At 35.8% G+C, this 23001-nt stretch overlaps 1 protein-coding gene across 4 annotated transcripts in view; it reads right to left on the bottom strand.

The window, feature by feature from the left end:
• KLHL5 (kelch like family member 5) overlaps window positions 1-23001 on the bottom strand; it is a 59501-nt gene that overhangs the window by 9047 nt on the left and 27453 nt on the right. For 2 of the 4 annotated variants that reach the window (XM_050338362.1, XM_050338360.1), the window contains 7 exons: window positions 20532-20717; window positions 13639-13775; window positions 12637-12833; window positions 6344-6556; window positions 2399-2585; window positions 1290-1514; window positions 855-1017 (listed from right to left, as the gene is read on the bottom strand). In XM_050338362.1, coding sequence (XP_050194319.1) covers window positions 855-1017; window positions 1290-1514; window positions 2399-2585; window positions 6344-6556; window positions 12637-12833; window positions 13639-13775; window positions 20532-20674 — 1265 coding nt within the window. In that variant the 5' untranslated portion in view covers window positions 20675-20717. The remainder of the gene's footprint in view (window positions 1-854; window positions 1018-1289; window positions 1515-2398; window positions 2586-6343; window positions 6557-12636; window positions 12834-13638; window positions 13776-20531; window positions 20718-23001) is intronic. The other 2 variants (XM_050338363.1, XM_050338361.1) reach the window with 1 other exon arrangement.

The following is a 23001-nucleotide window of genomic DNA, read 5'->3' as shown; positions in this document are numbered from 1 at the left end:
ACAGTATACTCAGGGGACAGGTGTCTGTAAATACAAAAGACTGGTGCAAGAAAAGATGCATCTTCAATGATCACCTTGGATAGTACAAACAATAATAATATAAATCAACAAAAGGCATTTAATACTGGACATCATGAGAATTTCAAAGATGTATTAAAGGTTAAGCAGATATCTTAAGGAAGTTACAGAAACTATACCTGCTGGAGGTTAAGAACAAGATCACTCTGGCTATGAGCATTTTAGATATCATTGATTCAGCTTTGGGGTAGTGGAGTGGATTAAGGAACTCCTTGATGTCCCTTCCAGCCGTTTCCTATGGCTGCATCGTAAAACAACCCAGGTGTCTGAATATGCTTTGTATTAAGAATTAGGCATATTTTCATTGAAAAAGAGCTGTAGAGATTTCAGATACTACTCCAGATTAGATTAATTTGCCAGAGCTTACTGTTCTGAGTTAATACAATATAACATGAGTACTCCTCCATGACTTTGCAATAGTTTTGGAATCTAAATTCCAAAATTCAGTTCAAACTGCAAATGAAAGTTAAAATGTTCAGTGGAAGAGGAAATCACTGGAGTCTCGGTGAAAGAGAACAACCATTTACTACTTCCAGTATGAAGGAGACTGTAACTATTAGCCCATAAAGATGGTACTCATAAGAGGTACCACGGGGTGCTGTGGTGCTGTGGAGAAGCTTGCTTGACCCAACACAGTATCTTTTCTGTGAATGAAGAAACTTGGCTCTTAAAGCTAACAAGATGTATTTATCAAGGGATATTATTAATAGTCATTCAGGATGGTCCTGTAATTACATTAAAATAATGAGGTTTTAAACTGGAAAATATTCACATACTTTCCATTTAATATTGCTACACCAACAGTGCTCCTTGGAGTTGACATACTAGCTACGAAGTTCCACTGACGAGCCTGTGGATCCCATCTTTCTACTGTATTCAGGTAGCTCCAGCCATCGTGTCCTCCTACAGCATACATGGGACCTTCCAGGACAGCTACTCCTAAAATATAGATATGAAAAACAATCACTTCTAGGTAAGGGGAATAAAGATCACAATTTCCTAGTGACAGTCCAGTCTGCACCACAAAATACTAAAAAAAACTAAAGAAAAAAGAAATTTCCTGTTGGTAGCCAATACTGAATATAATCTGAAGGAGAAAAGTCACTGAATAAGCAGTTGGCATTAAAACAAAATTTTCACCACCCTACACTTAATTTCTGAACAGATAACCTTTTAAAAATATGCATTCAGCCTTTACATACTGTACATACCAAGACCGTGACGATGAGTGGACATAGGTGGCATTACACTCCAAGTTTTTGATCTAGGATTATAGCATTCCACAGTATTCAATGTTTTCAGTCCATCTCTGCCACCAACAACATACAATTTATCATCTAAGACTGCAACTCCAAACTGTAGTCTCCGTCCATTCATGTTTGCAACTGGAGTCCACGTATTGGTACGGAGTTCATACTTTTCAATGCTTGTAGCTCCTGAATGACAAGTTATATATGCAAAAAAAGAAGATTGAATTATTAGGATATTTTTAATTATTTCAGAAATATGCTGATCCCACAGGACATCATGATATCCCGCATCATGTTCTTAACTCAATGCAAACAAATAGTCTTTTTTGACTTCCTCAGTAATTAACGCATCATTATAAAGGAGGACTTTCTCAGTGCTTTTCAAGACAAAACCCAGGCTTTTTAACTGCTTTGCAGAGTTAAGCCTTCAGAAATAGAAGTATTAGGAATAATAAACAGACCTTATGAAATGCAATTATATATTGAAATCAACTCTTCTGTAATACTGCACAAAAAAGCTGAAGGTATGAAGGTAAGCATGAAGTACTAAAAGTCCTAACTTTAAAACAACAGCTTCCTCTGCCATAGCTTTTCTAATTTGCCAGATCTCTTCTAGCTACCATTAAACAGTATGGAAGTGTCTATGAAAAAAAGATAATCCAAGTAGTTGTGACAAAACTATTTCACAATTAGTCAAAAAGCATTTTTTTTTTTAACAGCATGTGCAGCTCACCTTTGTGCCCTTTCTGTTATTCCTTTTCCAAATTACTGCCCACTCAAATAAATAAATATTAGTTTTCATTCAGTTAAACACTTTACTCCTCAGAAATCAGCTACTTCTTTGGTAATTTCAAATCAATCAGAACTCTTCAGTTCCAGAATGTTTACAGTATTATTGAAGATACATAGACTTTTTTAACCTAATAAACAGTATACACTTCAGATATTTCATGTTCTGTACTGCAGAATCCTGAAATTTTAGAATGAACATGTAGTAGAAACATCTATCAAACATTTCTTCTAAAAAGAACCAAACCAGCTCATCAACTAAACATTAAGAAAGCCAATACCTTTTGTTGCATCCATTCCTCCAACTGCAAACAACACGCCCACTGTAGATTTTCTAGGTTTGGTGCGAGGGCTTTGCAACATAGGTCGTCTCTCTGGCAACAGATGGTACTTCATTGCTTCCATAATGAGTTTTTGACATTCAATGTCATCTCTAAAGAGTGCGTTATTTTCCATATCTGCCAGAAACTGTGAAAAAGAAAGAAAATCAAACAAGCTGTATTGCTATAAACCACAAGAAGAATAAAAAAAGGATTATCAAGATAATATTTTACACAAAGACTTCCACTGCCCAATTTAAAATCTCTGTATTTTCAAAACAGTCATATAAAAAAGACTAGGGTAAAGATAAACTTTTAATAAACTAAACATTCCCATTTTAAGACAAGCCATTAAATAAATAAAACAATTTAAAAAAAAGGAAGGCCATCTGATCTTAGTGAGTGATTTAAGCTTAATGGTCCAAAGGAAGGAAACAAAATCTCCTCAAGTTCCAGTGCCATGCAGGAATGTTCAAGGAAATGGAATCAGGCTCTTGGTATGTAAGTCAGTTTAACCTCACGCTTACATTCCCAAATTCACCCTATCCATGGGTCTGTAAAAGCTGCTTCAGCACAGGCTGAATATTTAAATATACATTCTACTCCTCACTCTGACAGTGACCCAGATCACAGTGTATCGATTACAACAATCCTTCGGTAAAAATTTTAGACCAACGATGCAAGCAAATTTGGCACCTGTTAAATAAACTGACTTAAATAAAATTCAACTGAATAAAGACTACTAATAAAAGTTCTTAAGTTCAAAGGTTCTGGAGTGGTGTGCACTCCATGTTTGTCAGGCTGCAGGGAAAAAAATTATTAGTAGGGTTAAGTGTCACGACTCTCATTATTACAAGTCTGGGCAACTGGCATTGTTCTGAGCTGCATGATGTGGCCTCAGTAAGACAGAAAAAACCAAGTGAAGTCCCCCACTGGAACTTGGCCAGTTGTCAGAAAAACAAGAAAAAGGCAGATGCCTCTGAAAATCCAAAATCCAAACACTTTGTGAACATTAGACATGCAAGTCCACAAAGCAGAATGAGATGTTATTGTTGGGCTGTTGACAGCCAACCAATAACAGGTACAAAACTGCAGTGACATTAGTCATCAGGAGCACCAAAGGGACTCGCTGTGAAATACTTGTGCATAACATGGTGTGAACATCCCTGGCTTAAAGCTGCCTTAGGGCTGCCAAGTAGCTTCGGGAAAAGATACAGGTAAATACACACTGCTAAACCTGAACATCAAATCAACACAAAATATGTCAGAAAACATAATTAACACACACACAGACTAAAAAACCCCTTCAAAGCCCTTCACCAGTGACTTCTTAGAAAACTGAGACTTTTGTAGCATTTCTCCACTTGGGTAATGTTCTCACTAATAAAAATAGTTGATGAAAACTGTTCCCATTGCACAGTTTAAAAATATACATTTAAAAAAATCAATTAATTACTATCATCCTAAATGAGACATGGTCACATCACAGCTGCATGCATGAAAACTAACATTTGTACACAACATGACCAACTCAGACTTCTAATATATTTTTATGATAGACAAGCTGTGCTTAATATTTAAAGCAACACTATGTGGGAATGTGAGTTTGCAATAACAAGATGCAACCTACATTTTCTACAGCTTCTAACCCCCTCAACCTATAAAGAAGTTCTCACAGCACAGTCTCAATCTCTGAACGCAACTTTATCTCAATTAAAAAGAAATGCAATCTAACCTGCAGGCTCTTGAAACTAAAACTACTATAAACGTTCTTCACTCAAAGAACTTGGAATGGGCCTACTGAAATGAAAGCAATTTTTTTCCAAGTTTTATTATTTACATAGCTTCGTCTACTAAAAGCATTTCTAACAGCATTTATAAATGAAGTGTTAGCATGAAATCACAGCAACTGTAAACCTGATAAGGAGAAAGGTAGTGCAGACACTTAAGTAATAAGAATTTTTGTCTATAAGAAATCTGAGCCATCTTGTAATTCAGAAATTCCTAAATCATCTTTTTCATTATTTATCAGAGAGGGACTATTTGTCACCTTACAGCTTATGAAGCTGGCAAATATTCATCTTTAACAAAAAGAGACTTACAAATATTTAGGATACTGCTTGCATTAACCAGACAGATGACAGAATGCTGTCTTTAAAGAGATGCATAAAACCAAGCAATAAAACTAACAATTCATACTATCTTTTGCTTCCAGTGCTACAGTTTCACCGTATATCCTGAAGCTTTTTTTTAAAGTGCATGAATCCAATACTCTTTGCATCTCTGCCTGCAACGTTATTGATTTCAGCAAGTTGTTCAATTTTCTAATTCAATTTCTTTCAAATATCTTTAACTCATCAACCATAAAACTAAAAAGCCTTTCATTATGTTATATTTGCTGTCAGATCACATGTCATGTGATCACGAAGAAAAACAAGATTCTGAAAACATTAAGACTGTTATGGGCACTTCAAATCAATTTACTCCATGCACTAATTGTTTCCATATTAAGAAACCACAGCTTTAACACTTTAATTTGTTAAAGAAAGTAATAAACAAAAAGGTAACAGAAAAATCTTGTTTTAGAAATGTAAGTATATATTCGGAGATGAGATGAAAAATTGAACATAAAATAGTAAGTGAAATATACTGTTTATTGCTTTTGTGCTTCATCTTGCTATTTTCCCAATCACTTACTAAGTGGACGTAATTTGATTTCAGTACATACTTCTCGGATAAATTCTGTATTTTCAGTTTCTAAACATGTTCCAACGAGTCAATTAAGTAAAAGGAATATAGCAGGGGTTACTTAGTTATCAATTAATTAAATGTTCAACAAAAGAATGATTTCCTCCAAGTCAACTGGCTTACATTGTGTTATGTTTATAGAAAAAGTGAATTACAAAGTCAAGGCCACAACTGAGAAAATCCTACTATTGAATATATATTAATCAGTATAGAAATAAATACTAAAATGCTTAGTAGTGAATCTTACTATCCAGCAAGAGGACATCAGATTAGAGGTAATACACAGAATATTGCACATGTGATTTATCACTATTAATTAATTGAACTCCATTTTTGTTGTGTTAATGAACTTTACTTGTTATTTGGGTTCCATGAAAATCCTATTTTTTTTCATTTAAAAGAGCAAATTCTCACTAAACAAACTGAAGACCATAAAGCAAAATCCTTTGACTGTATAGTAAATGTTAAATTTTAGTAAAGAAGGTCCAGCAAAGAAAGAGAAGAAAGGAAAAACCAAATAAAAATAATCAAACCTAGTCTGAATGCGTGCTATCAGATAATGAATACAATGCTACACATGACACTAACAAGACTAGTTAGTCCTACAGGACTAGGAAAACCGTAATTCACAACTATTTAAACAAACTGAGCCCAAGGCTTTCTCAGCATTGTGTGTAAATGTCCAAAAAGGAGAAGTGGTATTGATTGGGAAGAACAAGAAGTACCCAATGATGGCTTATCAAGAGTTAATAGAAGAAAAATCACTCCAAACAATTTATTCAAATTGCATTTCCTAGCTATAACGGTATGAAGGAAATGCAATGAGCCAAAGAAACTGCAAGTTCCATAAAGAAGAAATTAAAAAAGGTTGCACCTTCTAGTGACTAACATATCCTGGATAAGCATTTTTATAGGCAAGAGAAGCAACCTTTTGATAGCAGTTCCATCCCTTCTTGTGTCCTGACTGATCTCAGGTTATCATCAGAATATGCTGCAGTTCACAAACAGACACAAACTATCATGCTAAGTCCTTACGTGCAGCTCTAAGAATCCAAATCAATATGAATTGTATGATTTGCCACTATCAATACATCTATGCTGTAGACATTATGCCCACTGTAACTGTGGTATAAATTAGAGAGGAACTGAACAATTTACTTGTGGAGCAAGCAGAGGCAGTCTAATGTAAGCCAGGAGCTTACTGAGATCCTTCCTTCTCTGTTCCAAATCATGGCGAACCCATGTAAGTAGTGCATTCAGTATAGTTTCTTCATTAGGAATATTCATGTCATCACTTGCTAAAAGCTTAGCAATTTCAGTGGCTGGCAATAATAGAAATTCCTGGTTTCTAATTACTTCCATGAAGTTTTCCTGAAAAAGAAAAGAATTTTAATACAGGTGACATCATACTTTGAAGACCTACTATATCTTCCCCTCTTTTCCCTCTCTTCGTGCTGTTTCTCAGTTGTACCACTGGAGGTGGGAGGAAGATCAAAAAAAAAGGTAAAAAAACCAAAAAGCAAAAAACACAACTGAATTATTTTCGCCCCATGATCATTTCCCTAACTCAGTCATTCAGTCTCACAGACAGATGTGCTGAAACAACAGAGGGGAAAGGGTATGGGCAGAAATGAGCCATGGGTTGTAGGCAGTACTATCTTGGCACTGCAAAGTGAAGAAATACTTTCTGAAGTACAGTTAAACAGACACAGCTGGTTCCTGTGGACAACATAAGATGCTTTGTCGAGCAAACAGCATGTCATGCTACAACTGGGCCCATGTAATTGTTTTCATTACTGCTAGATGAAACTGTGGCATTAAGTTTTCAGAGGAAATAAACAACACTAACAATTTTATTGTGATTTAAAATGGATTACTTTAAGTTTATTTTACTATTTTGTAGGTTTTATACAGCTGATCTGACTTGACTGGGGAGCAAAACATACAAAGAATCCATCTACAATATTGCACATGCCGTGCTGTATTAACGATATTTACTTTGATAGGATTCAGTCTTCTAATTTTCACCCTGTCATTTTCAACAACAAATCCTTACTTCAAAATAAGAAATTCACAATATGTAACATGTCCTACACTGATATCCCATTACTTCATAATATGAGGACTCGCAGCATATTCTGTAAGGATTCTCATCAACACAGGCAGAAATAGCAGAAGCATGCAGAAACACAATCAGCACCAAGATCTTACACTGAAAAACCTGAGCACAACAGAACAGAGTGAAGTCATGTCTATCCTCTTTCCCCATATACCTTTGCAAGGCAGCAAAGCAAAGTAAAAGCAGAAAAGTAAAATCACAACATATGCTTATATTTTGGTAGTTCAAACCCCAGCTAAACACATACTCAAAACTGAGAGTAACTTCATGGCAATAACACAGTGTTACAATCAATTTATTAAATGCACTGTTGATTGCTAGTGAGGCAACTAATGGGATGCTGGTTTTGCTCTGCCATCACACGCACCTCCAAAACACCCGGAGGACAAAGCATATTAGATCCAGCAACAAGGAAGTCTGGGGGCCTAGTATCAAAATTAGCCTCATTTAGTCTCTTCTTTAATGATTTAAAAAGAAAGAATTGCACACTAATGAAAAAAACTGTAGATTAGAAGCACATACATATTGGAAAAAATAGGACTTCTAGGTAAAAAAAAAAGGGGAAACCTGGGAGCAGAAGCAGGATCTGCACTGCAGAACAGGTCTGAATTTAGCATTCAAAATGGTCAACAAAAACTCGAGTACAGTTTGCAGTTTAGCATACAGTTAGCATATGCTACTACCATTGCATATGCAATGGGCATCATGACAACAAAGCAAAAGAGTTAACACTTCTTCCTTTTTATTGCTTAGTCTAATCATTGATCTATTGCTAAGTCAATACTCCAAGGGTACTGACTATTAAAAAAAAAAAGTTGAGTGAAGAGGAAAAACTAATGAGTAAACAGTCCACCTTACGTGAAAGCCAGCAGTATATAAGATGGCTACAAGATGTCTAAGGGGAAAGATCAAAGTGACTCCACTCTAGAGGTACTTCTGGAGTTGAAATTAGGAAAATAATTGAAAATGTTATCTGTGTACATAATTCTATTCCTGGATAGAATTTGGAAAGGAAACATTTACATTTAATAGCTGAAAAGCTTTCCTACAACAGAGATACAATTGTAGCGCTTTCAAGTGGAAATTGAAGTAGATAAATAAGAAGGGAGATAGAATTGTCTTTTCTTCTTTAATTAATTTAACAATCTGTATTACAGAATGAAAGTTAAAATGAACAAATACATAAATTAAAAACAGTGAAAGGACTCTAACAATATGCAGTAGCACTACAATGCACTGCTATTTATTTCCCTCTGATATTGAATGCCTGGGAGTAAAGTTGAAGCTGAGAAATGATCAAAATTATTTCCAGAGTTTAAACATGAAGTTCATAGGAATTCAGATTCCACTGAGTTAATTTTTTTCCACCATCTGCTTTTTTTGTAGATTCTCTGTCCTAGAGAGTATGCAAGCTGGAGCTCTGCTTTTAGTTTTGCTGAATGAACAGGCAGTGAGCTCTGACAGAGAAAAGCCAACACTTACTACCTTAAACTTTCCATATTGTCTATCCAGATCACAGGAAGAGGAAGGGGAAAGCACTTGCATGGAAAGTTTCTTTTGTCTCTGAAGGCAACAACAAGTTGATCTTGCATAAGTCAGTCAGGGATTTTCTTTGGAAAGCTTTTTTCCAACTGGATTTCATCACTTCAACAGCTGTTGTGTATAAAAAGCCTGATTTTCCTTCTTGTTGCTTGCAGACCACTGCTTTCTGATGGGAACAAGTTCAACTTCCTCTTGCTCCCATTTTATTTTTTAAAGCAGAGACTCCTTTTGAGCCGAGTATCAAAGCATTCCACTGGGAATACAGGCACTCTTTGTCCTACGTCTGGGTTTTTTTATAATCAGAATCTGACAATTCCTCTTCCTCTACAGACAGAGATTCTGAAGACAAAAAGGAGGAGCCAGTGTATCTCCTAGCATTCTCAACCTCCTCATTAGCCTTTTCTTTCCTTCTTCTTATGGGAACTCTCTGTGGAAGAACAGGATATTTCAGATAGGTTGGAAAGAACCTCTGAGATCATCAAGTCCAACCCTTGATCCACTACCACCACAGTTACTAGACTGGCACTAAGTACCACATCCAGTCTCTTCTTAAATACCTCCAGGAATGGAGAATCCACCACCTCCCTGGGCAGCCCATTCCAATGCCTGATTACCCTCTCTGTAAAGAATTTCTTCCTAACATCTAGCCTAAACATCCCCTGGCAGAGCTTGAGACCATATCCTCTTGTCTTAATGACAGCTGCCTTCTTTAGGCATAGAAAGCTGAGCAACAATGACTACAGAGCTGTGTACACAGGGACTGACTCAGGTACTATCGCGCATAAAGTTTAGAATGTATGCTTTTCTTTTTTGGTTGTAATTCAGAAAGTTAAAATCTGGCTACTGAAGACGCTACTAACACCTAAAAACATCTCACTACTCACCACGGATATTTCATGTTCTGGAAATAACATAGGCTAGCTTTTCCTCAACTCAGAGCATTAACTTCCCTTTTGTTTACCTTTATTTTTTGAAAAGGAGCTATTGGCTTTCATTCAAGGTACACTATCCACTGTTTCAAACAAAGAAGATGATAAAAGAGATGTTTCTTTTAACTTTGAAGGCAGTGATAAAACTGCACAAAAGGTGTTTTGTGCACAAAGGTTTTACAAATTGAAGCAAACAGATCCACTACTGGCCAGTCTAGTAAAATTCATACAATTTATAATTGTATTACCACAATACTATATATAAACTACAGCAAAACAGAATAACCTTTGTTCAAAAGATACCTTTACCCAGATACATCTCATGATTCTATCAATTCTATTTTAACACTCTGATGCATAAAAATTAAGAGTTGCTGTTTATAAAGCATTAAATCTACTACTGATAACTTCAGTTCATTTCATGTTTCACTTCAAGCATCCTGAGGATTTTTTCAAGCTTTAGTTTGTAATGTCAAAAATTGATCTGTTTTGGTAAACTTAAAAATTATTCTGCTCTGAAAAAACAACTTATCAACTGTCACCATAGTAAGCAATAAAGTAATGCAACACTTAAGTCCTTTTAGTGTAACAAACATCTACATCTTTAATATGAAAAAATGCAGCATTTAAATCCTTCTTAATAATTTGTTTTAATTGCTGATGCTTTCCAATGACTAATGAACATTATTCACACAGAGCAAGCCTATTAACAGAAGTAGGCCTAGTGGGATAACTCACTGATTGTTCCTTCAGTTTAAACAAATGCTCATTTCACCTGAATTTCTAGTCCTCATGTAAAGAACTATTTTTGTGAAGCAGGTAAGATGATTACAAATCATGATTTATCATAAAAACCTTTAAAACTGAGAAGTTGTTTTAACTGTAGAAGAAGTTACATGGCAATCAGGGATTTTTTTCCTGTCAAAGGAAAACTTATAGAAAATAATATATATAAATTAAAAATTAAATATTTTGTATTATTCACTACCTTCTACTACATGTGCTTTAAAAGAACCAGAAGTATAAACTATACCGTCTGTAATCTCCAACTGTTCTGTGCAGCCCAACGCAGCATAAAAATAATTCGCTGTTTAAACAAACAGAATTTTTCCAGGTACTACAGATGTGTTTAACCCTCTAATGTGCTCTAATACTTCTTCATGGAAAGAGCATCAAGTAGCTAGCACTTACTACTGTTGAACATTTGCTTTTTTCAAACAGCTTTTAAACAAATGAAATTACTTGGGGATTTATTTTAATTGAAGATTCAATTGGACTATACATTTCTATGCAGTTTCCATAGCAACGTTCATTTCAAACCAAAGAAGCTGCTTCTCTATTACTCATTATTACTAAAATTCAATTTCATGTCTCTGTTGGAACTAAACAACATTAAAAGAGGCCTTGGGAAAAATCCATCTAGCCCAACTAATTAGTTCTGAAAATGGCTTTTTAAAATCCACCTAATTTGAATTTCACCCACATCAAAGCCTTAAAGTCTTGCCACTGAAGTAAACAAGGGCCAAAAGGCACAAAACTATTTTCCTCTGGTCTGAACAAAACAAAGAGGTGCTGTAAAAGAATGGCTTTTAGAAAGTTCACAGCTGCTATCTGCCATAAGTCATGAACTGCCAGTCAGAATAGTAAAACTATAATCCCTAACATTCACTTTTAAAGGTGCATCAGTCTAACAATTATTAGTATCCTGATCTTGGCAGTCCACTTAAAAGAAACATGACAATAGCACAGACCAAAATATATGCTTATTCTGAAAAAGAACAAATAGGTCAGAGGAGGGAGGTTCTGTTTTTGCATTTTTTTTTGTATCACTGCTCACTCAACATTAATTCTAATATTCCTCAAAGGCATAGGCCACATTTACCTTTACTGTTCCATCTGTCTATCTAATTGCAGTGCCCTTATTTTGGTTAGCGCAATAATGAGTATAAACATGTAAGTTACAATCTGCAAATTATTTATTGACTTGCTTTGATAAATTTCAGTGTGTACGTGACATTAAATGCACAGAGATCTGAAGAAGAACATTGTATTGTCTATAAAAGAAAGCAAGCTATTTTAAATTGTTACACACACTAAACTAAGTTAATTTAAGCCAAAAAGATATAATTTAAAAAAAAAAAAGCTTTTAAACAAACAAAACCTAAGGCGGCAAGAGGAAAAGCCATGGATTTCTAACACTAATTATGAGACACAAATTACAACTCTTGGATCTAAGCCAATATCTTAATGGCAAAGCAATGCCATGCCACACAAGCAAATTAAATACTATCTTCATTGCCACATCTCTTATGCAGTATCTACATGCCCTCATTCAGGTCCCAAGAGCTTACACAGGAAAAATTTCATTAAGAAGAGAGTAAAATGCCTCACAAAACTGGAAAGAACTGACTTGCCTCAGAGACAGTTTTCCTGCTTTCTTCTGATAACATTACTAAAATACGCTTGTGAAAACAAAAAAGAGAACATTTTACATTAAAATAAAAGGATGACTATTAAGAAGATTGGAGTTTGATTAAACTGGCAGGTCAGTCTTTCCATAAAAATATAATTGACAAATTTGTATTTAGTCACATATTGCTTAGCCTAAGATTAAATTCTTTGATGTCACACTGACATCCCACTACTAAGACATTAAGGACAATGCAGAAACTACACTGATGAATGCCCACATTCACACCCCAACTTAGAATGGATTACTCCAGTTCATTACGAAAAAAGGAACTCTTGTTTGGCAAATGACCAAGGCTTTGCAGGGGAAAAACTTAAGTACTTTATTCAGGAAAACATTCTGTATTTTTCCTTACTAAATAAAGCAGATGACACTTAATGCAACAACATACCATAGTGTAATTGTGAGCCACCTTGTGCAAGTCAGTGCAACCCTGCGCATCAGCGAAAGATCGGATTCCAAGGCAATTGGACGGGTGAAGCTGCTTCATTAGGAATTTACAGCACGCTTCTACAACCTGAGAGAGCTGGAGAAGGCAAGCTGTAGACAACAGGCACTCAATGTTATCTTCTTTTAATTCAAGGCGACCTAGTAACATTAAAAAGAAGATGACATTAGTTTGCTCTTATAATTTATCACATTCCCTAAAACTCAGGGGTAAAAGACTTATTTACAGGTTATATGAATTATTATATACTGGAAGGCTTAGTAAACATCACTCTCAGCAATAGGTAACCAGCTTTTGAAAATTGGTATCTATAATGATGTAAGGAAAGGGAATCCTAATAAGATTCCTTTTTTTGTCAGTCATAATACAGTTAAAAGATTCACATAATTTGTGAACTAACTGAACATAGTATTGTCAGAGAAACTATATCCTACCAGGCTGTTTTGGGTAAGAGCAATGAGACCTCATTGTGGTCTACAGCTTCCTCATGGAGGGAAGCAGAGGGGCAGGCTCTGATCTCTTCTCTGTGGTGATCAGTGACAGGACCCCAGGTAATGGCATGAAGTTGTGTCAGGGGAGGTTTAGGTTGGAGATTAGAAAAAGGTTCTTCCCCCAGAGGGTGGTTGGGCACTGGAACAGGCTCCCCAGGGAAGTGGTCACAGCATCAAACCTGACAGAATTCAGGAAGGATTTGGCCAATGCTCTCAGACACATGGTGTGACTTTTGAGGCTGTCCTGTGCAGGGCCAGGAGCTGGACTCGAAGATTCCTGGGGGTCTCTTCCAACTCAGGATATTCTCTGATTCTATGATTAATTTTTACTTATTTATAAGGAATTAAATATGTGAGTAACAATTTGTAAAGAGCTTTTGAAATCTAGTAATGGCCTATAATGCTCAGAGGAGGACAGTTCATTAGAGGAAATTCCCGTTTTCATTCCAATTACCTGTATATGCATATTGAACCAGAGCCCACAATGCATTTGGCTCCACACCTTCCATCTTGATTTCTTCCTGTCTTGCTTCCCTAACATCATTAGTGAACATCGCAGCAAAATAGTCCGAAACAGAGGAGAGAACCAATCTGAGTATGTCATGCAGCAGAAAAGGAGAGAAACAAAGAGGAAAAGAAAAAAAACTTATGTTTGTTACTTTATGATTCATTACTTTGCCCTTTGAAGAAACACTGTAGTGAGAGAAACATTTAAAAATTGACAAAGTGCTCTATGCTCTAGTTCCTCTCTATGAATAATGAAGTACTGATACTAAACCTACATTTGCTACTGAACTAAATTAATTACCCTTTCAAAGCTTAATGATTTTTTAATAGCCAACACAGACACAACCCACCCCCCCAAATTGAAAATGTAATATAAACATACATTATAGAAATAAAAAAAATTGAATGGACTTCAATTTATCTTATATCAGTTACTTTTTTAAAGGTGAAAAATTACTTACCAGTCCTTCTCAAAGTGTTTTAAAATGCTTTTACTCTTGATGCACACATATATTTAGCCCTTTTTAACAATTCTGAGTATTTTAAGATACTGAGTAAATAAAACATGTTGGTACGCAATAGACATTTCTTTGGACTACTGAGAGTAAAACACCCACTACAAATAACAATGCCACTCCACAAAACACGCAAGAATTTTGATGTCTCTATGTCTTTACAAAACTAGCGTGAGAGAGGAAGGAAATGATGTGCAGCAGAAATACGAAATCTACTGTAACTATTAATGAGGACTGCTGGCCTCTTTCCTAAGAGACCTCCAGGAACAGCCTGGTGGTTTGGATCAATTTTTGTGCTGCAGTAGTTCACTGTTGCCTTGCTCACAGGGAATTTGATATAAATCCACCTGGTATATGTAGTGAGCTACGTGAACAGCGAGCCCAAGAACCAAGCCTACTGCAAATACACTAAACAGTCCATATGCATACATTCAAGTAATCTAATACTTCAGTCAGTTTATGCTGTGCTGAATAATTATATAAGCATATTACAATGACAGAGGTCAGGAACCACAAAACAGAGTAAAATTAATTGAAAAGATGAGCACCAGTGCTTAGGGGAGGATTTGCAGGTACATATACGAAGTCATGAACTACAAAGAACTGACTCTTAGTTAATTAACTGCAAAGTAATAAAATGTTGACTAATTTCAACTACTTTTTTCTTTTGGATTTTCTGAGCATTGCCCACTTGGTCAGGCTTACACTATCCTCTTTTTCTAGCTGCTGAGGCAACAGAGTTGAGTTAGGAGTGTAGGGGAAAAGATTAATTTTATTTTAACACCCTGTATGATTGAAGTCTAGTCAAGAGAAACCAAGTTCTGTTCTTTTAAAGAACATTTTGTTCTTGAAATGAGATTTATTCTGTGGCTGACTTCCTGAGAAAAATTAGAACTTTCTGACAAGGTAGGGCCCAGGCATTTTAACCTCAGGTTTAATGACAACTGCATTTGAATGAAAATACTGCCTCCCAAAGATCTGTAGAAGTGCAGTTAGAGAGAACATTCATGTAAACATCAAGAGAAATTCTCTAACTGCGTTTGATGCTAGAATGAGATGACACATCAGATTGCTCTGTACAAACTAGGGGTTCTCATTGGAAGGAAAAGTGATTAGAATATTTCTGCAGGTCCAGAATTAAAAAGTAAAAAAGGTAAAACAATCAAATATTCACATCTGCCAGTGCTGACTTGGTACTTTTACACCAATAGAGCTTGTAAAAGAATGGTTTCTGTGATGAGAAACAAAACCTAGAACTTAATCATACCACACTTGGGGTTTGTTTTTTACTTTTTTCTTCCCCCAGCAGTGCAAGTGGTTTAGTTAGCTGCACTATTATTTAGAAAACATCTTGACTGTTCACATCTTAGGAATAGCTGTTGAACAAACGCCAAACCATAACAGGAGGCTCCCAACACCTTCTACCAGCTGTTTGATATCAGAAAATTTCTCCCTGTAATTTCCAGACACAGAGTCCTCCAAAAGAAATGAATACAAACTTAATCCATTTACTGTTTTTGCAAACATGTTCAGATCCATGAGGAGGTATTCGTGCTTCAGAGCTTTAAGTGCTTTCCAGAGAGTGACTTAGATAACGGGATGTGCAGCCCAGGAGTAGGTTAAGTAGATTGTAATTTGCCAAAGCATAAATTATACCGATAATAATTCTGTGATAATTTCAGACAAGAAGTATATTCACAATGAAAAGCCATTGAACAGGTACCCATACTTTTCTCTTAATTCAACTAATTTAGGAAAAAAATTTCCTTCAAAGAAAGAAGGGCGATTAAAAGATACAGTGACAATGCCTGAAGGTGACACTAAGACAGCATGAAAGAAAACAAAGGCAGACTTTCACCCAACCGGCCTTTTCTTGTCCTATCATTTCCCCCTAGTCAATAGAAATCAATTGCTGCTATACTCATGTGATTTGATACCCACTTGTTCATTGACCTTTTAATCTTATAGCTACTAACTGATTTTTATTTCAATTAAACTGCATTCCTACATAGAGATTATATAACATGAAGCAACTATCACCTTCATGTAACTGTAGAATCCATGGAAGACTTTCCCCATCCATATTTGACTTTTGTGCTAAAAAAGCTCTGAAAGAGCTAGGTTACAAGCATGATTTTTTGAAGGAAAATCTGTGCAATGACTATAAAAACTACACTTAAATTTACCATCTCATTCTTAAATAGAGACATCATGGCTCTGTTAGTATTTAACACAAAGAGAATTTTTTTTTGTTATTTATTAATAATTAAAATTAACATGTTTTGCATATTAAGATTTCACTGCAAACTATTGATGCTACAAAATACTGCCTTTCCTCGGTTTAGAAATTGAAGAGAGCCATGGAGTTTGTATTCAGAGTTTGTAGTCTTTTTTTTCCCATGAAAGTAATATTTCTTTCAAAATTGTTCCATCTGAAATGCCTACAAAATCAGTATATACTGATATTAAAGACATCTCTTAATTAAGAGTGCAAAAAACCCAACATAAAACCAGTAAGAAAAAGCCTTAATACAGTTGGCATTGTATTGTTTGACTGTGGATCTTGAACATATTTACCTTTTCTCTCCTTCTCACCTAATTACCAACTGCCACTGAATACTCAGTTCTGAATAGATAAGATTACAAGAATTTGGCTACTGAATTATATGCAGAAAGTTGGCTGCTCTTTTACAGTGCACAGGAAAAATGTAGAGAAAAAGGAAAACATGAATATCAGAATTTTTCATCTAAGAGATCATAAGATGTCTAAACAATTAATCTCTCTAGCAAAACACTAAACAGCTATGCTCTAAATACTGAATGTATTTAGTATATTCAAAAATCTGAGTATTTCAGTACATCTCCCTGTTCTTACAGGAGATTCCAAGGCTACTGATGTCTTTAATTTCTGTTGTTTGTATTGATCCAAAATTAGAAAGATCCACCATAACGGCTTAACTTATTTTGAAGGGTTTTCCACTGAGAGCCAGTAAAATATGAGTAAGCAGGGTGGCACACCTTAAAAATTGTACTTCTTATCGGAACTGCCACAAGCTGCCTCATCTAGACAGTTTTCTAGGTCGTCAAAAGTAATTTCTACGTAAAATGATGATAGCTGTCAAGCCTGGCAATTTACTATTTCCCAACCTGTCTCACCTGACAGAATGAACTGAAGCTTCCTAAGATCTGAAAGATAAAAGGGACACTTCCTAGGCAGCTCCTTGTTTGTGGCTGTGTGATAGCTGAAAACAGTCCTAGGGAAGTCACTAATAGCATTCACTGAAGTTGTAAGGTGATACTGAAGAATCCAGTGTTTTTCAAACAAGCTTCCTAATCCCTAGAGTAAATAAGCTTCCAATTGGCTTCTTTCCTTCAGTCCCATGTCCTTTGTATTTCCACCTTTCAGTGTAAATGGAAAGACAGACAAAGGCGCTGCAAGATGCTCAGATTGCTGGTTAAAGGGTGTGGAGGAAGCCTTAAAGCCCCTCTTGCCAGGAATTTACAGGCACCTCCCTTTTCTTTGTGAATGTTCTTATCAGTAGGTTATTACCAAACAAAACAGTTATTATTATGGATATAGCAGTTAGCTAAATGTAATAAAGAAGAACATAATATATTATAGACATCTGAATTTGCAGTGGACACAGAATAAACTCCTGCTATGAAAAGCTTAATTAAATTAATTAAATGAAAGTATGCAACATTTCTTTATGAAACTGCAGAGTAAAGGTGTGGGAATATAGTGCATTTCTTCTTAGTGGAGAACTGCCTCCTTTTCTACTTGCTTCTTGAGCTCCTAAATAGATGCTTAGCTATAATTTCAGCACAGAATGAGCAGATAAACAGTCTTGGAACAGTAGAGAATGCCACACTGAGAAAAATCATGACTACATGTGATGCTGTTATTTTGTAGTAGAGTCATAGCCTGAATTCTTTGAACAGATACAAACCAAAACGTCTTAGAATTTCGCAGTAATGTATTGCTGCACTTATTACTACTACAGACATCAAACTCACTTCTTTCTCTAAAAACATACATCAATCACCTCAGAACATTCATTAAATGTAGAAACTGATAATTAAAAAAAAAAAAACAACACCAGGAATTATTAAAAATATCATGTTCAAACGAGAAAATCTAAAAACTCCTCTCTATATATGTGTGATTAATATTAATTAAAAATGTTCTTTCTTACTAACTCTATGTGACCACATACTAAGAAAAACTCTTATCTTTCTTACAAAAAAGAAAAGGAAAAAAAGTTGTCCAGTGTAAGTGAACTTTGTATTTTATTACATATCTTAGAATGCCAAGTCGTTAATCTAATATCTATTAAATATATCTTTTGTTTCTTCTTATGTCTCAAAATAAAATAATTGCTAGTGTCTTGAAATGCACTGACTGATCCAGCCTGCAGTCAATACTAAAGAAGTCAGAACTTAGATGCAGGCAGCAAAAAATACAACAGAATTTTTTTCCTAAAACATAGACTACTACAAGCACAGAAAGGCAGTTGTTGTACTGAATTTCTATAAAATTCTGAACCAAATTTAAGATTTCTGTCTTTATTTTTCCCATTATGGAAAAGTTCAGTTTTCAGTGAGGTAGTTGGGACCTACTGGGATTAAGACTGTAGTTACTACTGTGTTTCTCTGTGAAAACAAAACAGCAAAAAACTTATTATACAAAAGGCAATGCTTCTTTCTAAGTTGTTCCAAAGTTATAAAGTGAACAAAGGACAATCATAAGCATCCCACCTCCTGCTACAAGCACAAACTGTGCTTCTTTGGCTCTAACTTTCATGCATGTTTAAAACAAAATATCCCAACTACAGAAAAATGTTTCTCCTCAGAAGAGAAGACCAGAGCAAACAACAGGTAGTAGCATATGCCTAAGGCACTAACAAAGTAGATACAGTAGAAGAAACTGGAGAAGGGAAATCAGTTCTCTAGATAAACGAGAAACAAGTATGAAACACATTAAAGGGCTTTTTAGTATGCTGTCTTTCTGTTTATCTCCTTGCAAATAAAATCTTCCATTCTTTACAGGATATTCACAGTTGTCCTCTGATATTCACAGTTGTCCTCTGTACCCTTTCTACACTTTTTTAATGATTAGATGAACCATACTCCAAACGTGTTCTGCAAAGGGGTTGCCTTGGACACATAAGGCAGTGAAATGATTTCGTTATTATAATCACTATTTTCCCCTGTTTACAGCACTCCAAAGCTCTTGGACCCTAAATTACGTGATCATGTGCCTATGAGGGGTTGTGCATTCCCTGTTTTCATCTGATTCACTCATTCCACAGGGAGAATGCAGCTTTGCAACTAATTTGAACATCATTGCATAAAATTTAGTCTCTGAGCGCAATAGCAAGTTATGCTAAAATTGCCTCTCTGCTCCTCAAGTCAGTTCCCATCCCCATGCTGTCATTCCCTCAGTTGTGTCAGCACAACAATGTGGATAATATCCAAATAAAGTAGAAATCCGTCTTTTTAAGAAAAATACCAACCCCAAACCAGCAACCTCTTCCCATCATCACTATTACAGTATTAAGTTGCAGTTTCGCTGTGGGGTTAGGAACGAGCAAAGGAAAACAGGAATGCTTTAGGATGCTACACCTGTTGTGGACCTCAGCTTAGGAATCCACAGGCTGATTATACCTAGGTTCCTGTTTGAACTATTAATGCGATGCAAAAAATACTGTAATGAGCTTCTGTTACTCATACCTGTGTTTCATAGTCTTTGGTATTTTTCTAGCTTTTAAGTGTCATTCTACCTGATCTGTTAACTACACAGATGACAGATACGGTAATGTTCGATCTAATTTAGACATCTAACTGCCAGTGTTCAGCAGTCTCCTATCAAAGACTCTTCTTACTATGGCAGCAAAAAAACTTTATGTGGACAGAAGACTGTCCTTATTGCTAATTAAGACTCCAACAACATAATTGTTAGTACAAAGAAAAAATGAAATCTAAGAAAAAAATTTTACATCATTCTATGGTGCTGAAGCCACTACAACTTACAATATTCTGGCAGTGTGTTTGGGACTTTTATGAGTTTGATTTTGTATGCAAATACCTTAAGTATACTTGAAGAAAAAAGTAGAATGTGAAATTGCAATTATTTTTAATTCTGTATCACATACAACAGACAAATTAACTTTTAGGTTCCAAATAAATGTTAAAAAAATATACATATTTAAAGTGTTCTAAATTGTTTGGAATATTCTGACTTTTTAAAAACAAAACACAGGACACACTTTGAAGGTACATTTTAAAAAAATTATGAAGTTACTTCAAATTATAACAAACTTACCTGTGAGCTGGAATTCTACGATCACCAGCAACTAACACCACATCACAGAGCTGCTTGTGTCTAAGATAATTCTCCATCTTCTTAAAAGTTTGTTCAGCGTGGTTGAGAGCCTGAAAAAATTCATCTGAGGTACAGGGCTCCATAGTTTGACAAGATGACAAGGTATGACTGCTGTTGGAGTTCCTGCTGAAGACAATAACAGAAATCTTAGTTCACACAATATTAAGGTGAAATTTTATCTACAAAGGAATAAATAAAAATCGCGTGATTTTAAAATTGATGTGCATGATTTGTTTTAATATATATTCCCTTGCTATTTTTTCTTCATGTGCATAATTTCTCCCTCCAAACCTAATCTAAACTCCTGTGGAAAAGGTATTATCACTTCCTGTTGTACTCTTCAACTAACAGACACAGAGAGATCAGACCAGTAATTGTACCTACAGTGCTGTCAGATGGTTAAGGAAGAACATCCACCAAGACCCGACAAACTGAAAAAACAACGGAAGGATGGCAATAAGGAACCAAACCTTTTCCTGTCACATACATTAAAGTCTTGCTTCACACTCAGCCTAAGGTGGCTCAAACAAAACAAAAACTCAGCATATGGAGCTGGTAAAAGTGTGTGGGCATGCAGGAGAAAAAAAACTCACAAAGAAACACATCAATATACCACCACTCCTATGGCATGAACCCTTATATCTGATGAGATCTAGAACAGCAGAAGCCAACACAAGGGAAAAGTGAGGGCGGATGAGGAGAAAAATTATTCCTGTCCATACACACAGCAGCTTGGGAGAAAAGAGGAACAGAGAAAATGTAAAAGGAATGCATGGGCCTAGGAGATAAAGGAGAGGAATCCTAATTATGTACATATGGAAAACACAGTTTCTTGCTCACTGTTCTTTAACTGACGACGACTTAATTTTCCACAATGCAGGCAACTTATAAAATACTCTGAACCTACCATAATATTTGGAAGGATGTGAATTCACAAGACCTGCATCCAGACCCCTGCTTTCACAAAGATGTCATGGATTTACCATGTTCAGGGCAAAATCTACCAAGTGACTGACTTATCTTATTCATCAGCATAGGACATTAGTTTCAAGACAGAGCTTCTCAAAACCTAACTCTGCATTTTCAGCAGAAGATTTTCTGTAAAGGGGAGCTTTTTGTTTGGGGTTTGTTGTATGTTTTGGTTTTGGGTTTTTGGCATGTGCCCAAATAGCTAAAAAGGTCAAGCAGTTTGGTAGTTAATTCAAAGCTCAGTCGAGCAATGGATCAGAAATGAGATACCTGCCTACTTCTCTTGGAGGACTCGATCTCAAATGTTCTCGCTGAAGCTGTGGTTAGCCATGTATTTCAGATGTGTCAACTTCCTCCCCCTTCCACATCCCCCATGAGTCACTTGTTCTGCTCCACCACCGGCCCTCTAGCAAGCTGGAACAAGTATTCTTTGTGGCCATTTTGGGAAACTGAATCAGAGAACTCATATACGTGAAACATGTAACCATGGAAAACATTAATCCAGAAAAGTGGGTGGCATTTTCAAGTGAATGTGCACAAAGTACCCAGGGAAAGCAACTGTTAAACCAGCAACCTTGCAAAAAAAATAAACCAACAAAAACAAAAGCCCAACCCACAACAAAACCAAAACAAAACCCAAAAAACCAGAAGTGGAAAGAACAGGCTGCTTAGGAAATTCTTGTTCTCTATCTCCCTATCACCATTTAGCACATTCTCTATTGCACTGATACAAGTTATGGCTTTTTAAGGTATCTTTGTTTGAACTATATTTTAACCCAGATTCCTCAAAGTAACCCCATTAATAATGATTTTTTAAAAAATTACATGCTATCAGGGATTTGATTTGCATTACAACCTCATGAAATGTTGTGCAGATAGAATGGAAGACGCAACAAAGGAAAAAACTTTCTAAGCCAGCACTTTGCTGGATCACACCCTCACTGGAGCTATTGCCAGCCTCAAGACTGCACATGTGTACATTCTGCACAGAACTCAGTCACCACTCTTGTTCAGTAAGGAAAAATAATTGCAGTGGGGTCTGTTTTCCACTATCCACAATAAAGCTCTTATTCATGACATAACAGAGCTAAGCTTAGTTCTCCCCCTCATCTAAAGAAGTTTATCCCTATACCTGTCCACTAGCTAGTAACTTAAAAACCATTTTCCATAAGGAAGGAACGTGAGAAGGAAAAAAATATTAAGGTTCAGTGGTCCATAAAGAGAACATGGAAGAGACAGTCTAAAGTTCAGGTATTTGCAAAAAGACAAAGATAAAGTTTCACGAGGTTTGCCTGAATGACTGGTCATGGGAAATTCAAATGCCCTTCCTTCCCCAAACTGTTTTCTGCATCTTTTTACCAGTTCCCTTTGCCACAGATATGACAGCCTGGGAGAATACATAAGCAAGGAAAGAATAGAGGAAGGGAAGGACTTACCTTTC

The sequence above is a fragment of the Myiozetetes cayanensis genome, unplaced genomic scaffold (genome assembly GCF_022539395.1).
Source record: "Myiozetetes cayanensis isolate MyiCay16 unplaced genomic scaffold, myiCay2020 scf7, whole genome shotgun sequence".
In the NCBI taxonomy this organism is placed as follows: domain Eukaryota; kingdom Metazoa; phylum Chordata; class Aves; order Passeriformes; family Tyrannidae; genus Myiozetetes; species Myiozetetes cayanensis.
This window is presented reverse-complemented; position numbering and strand designations above follow the sequence as displayed.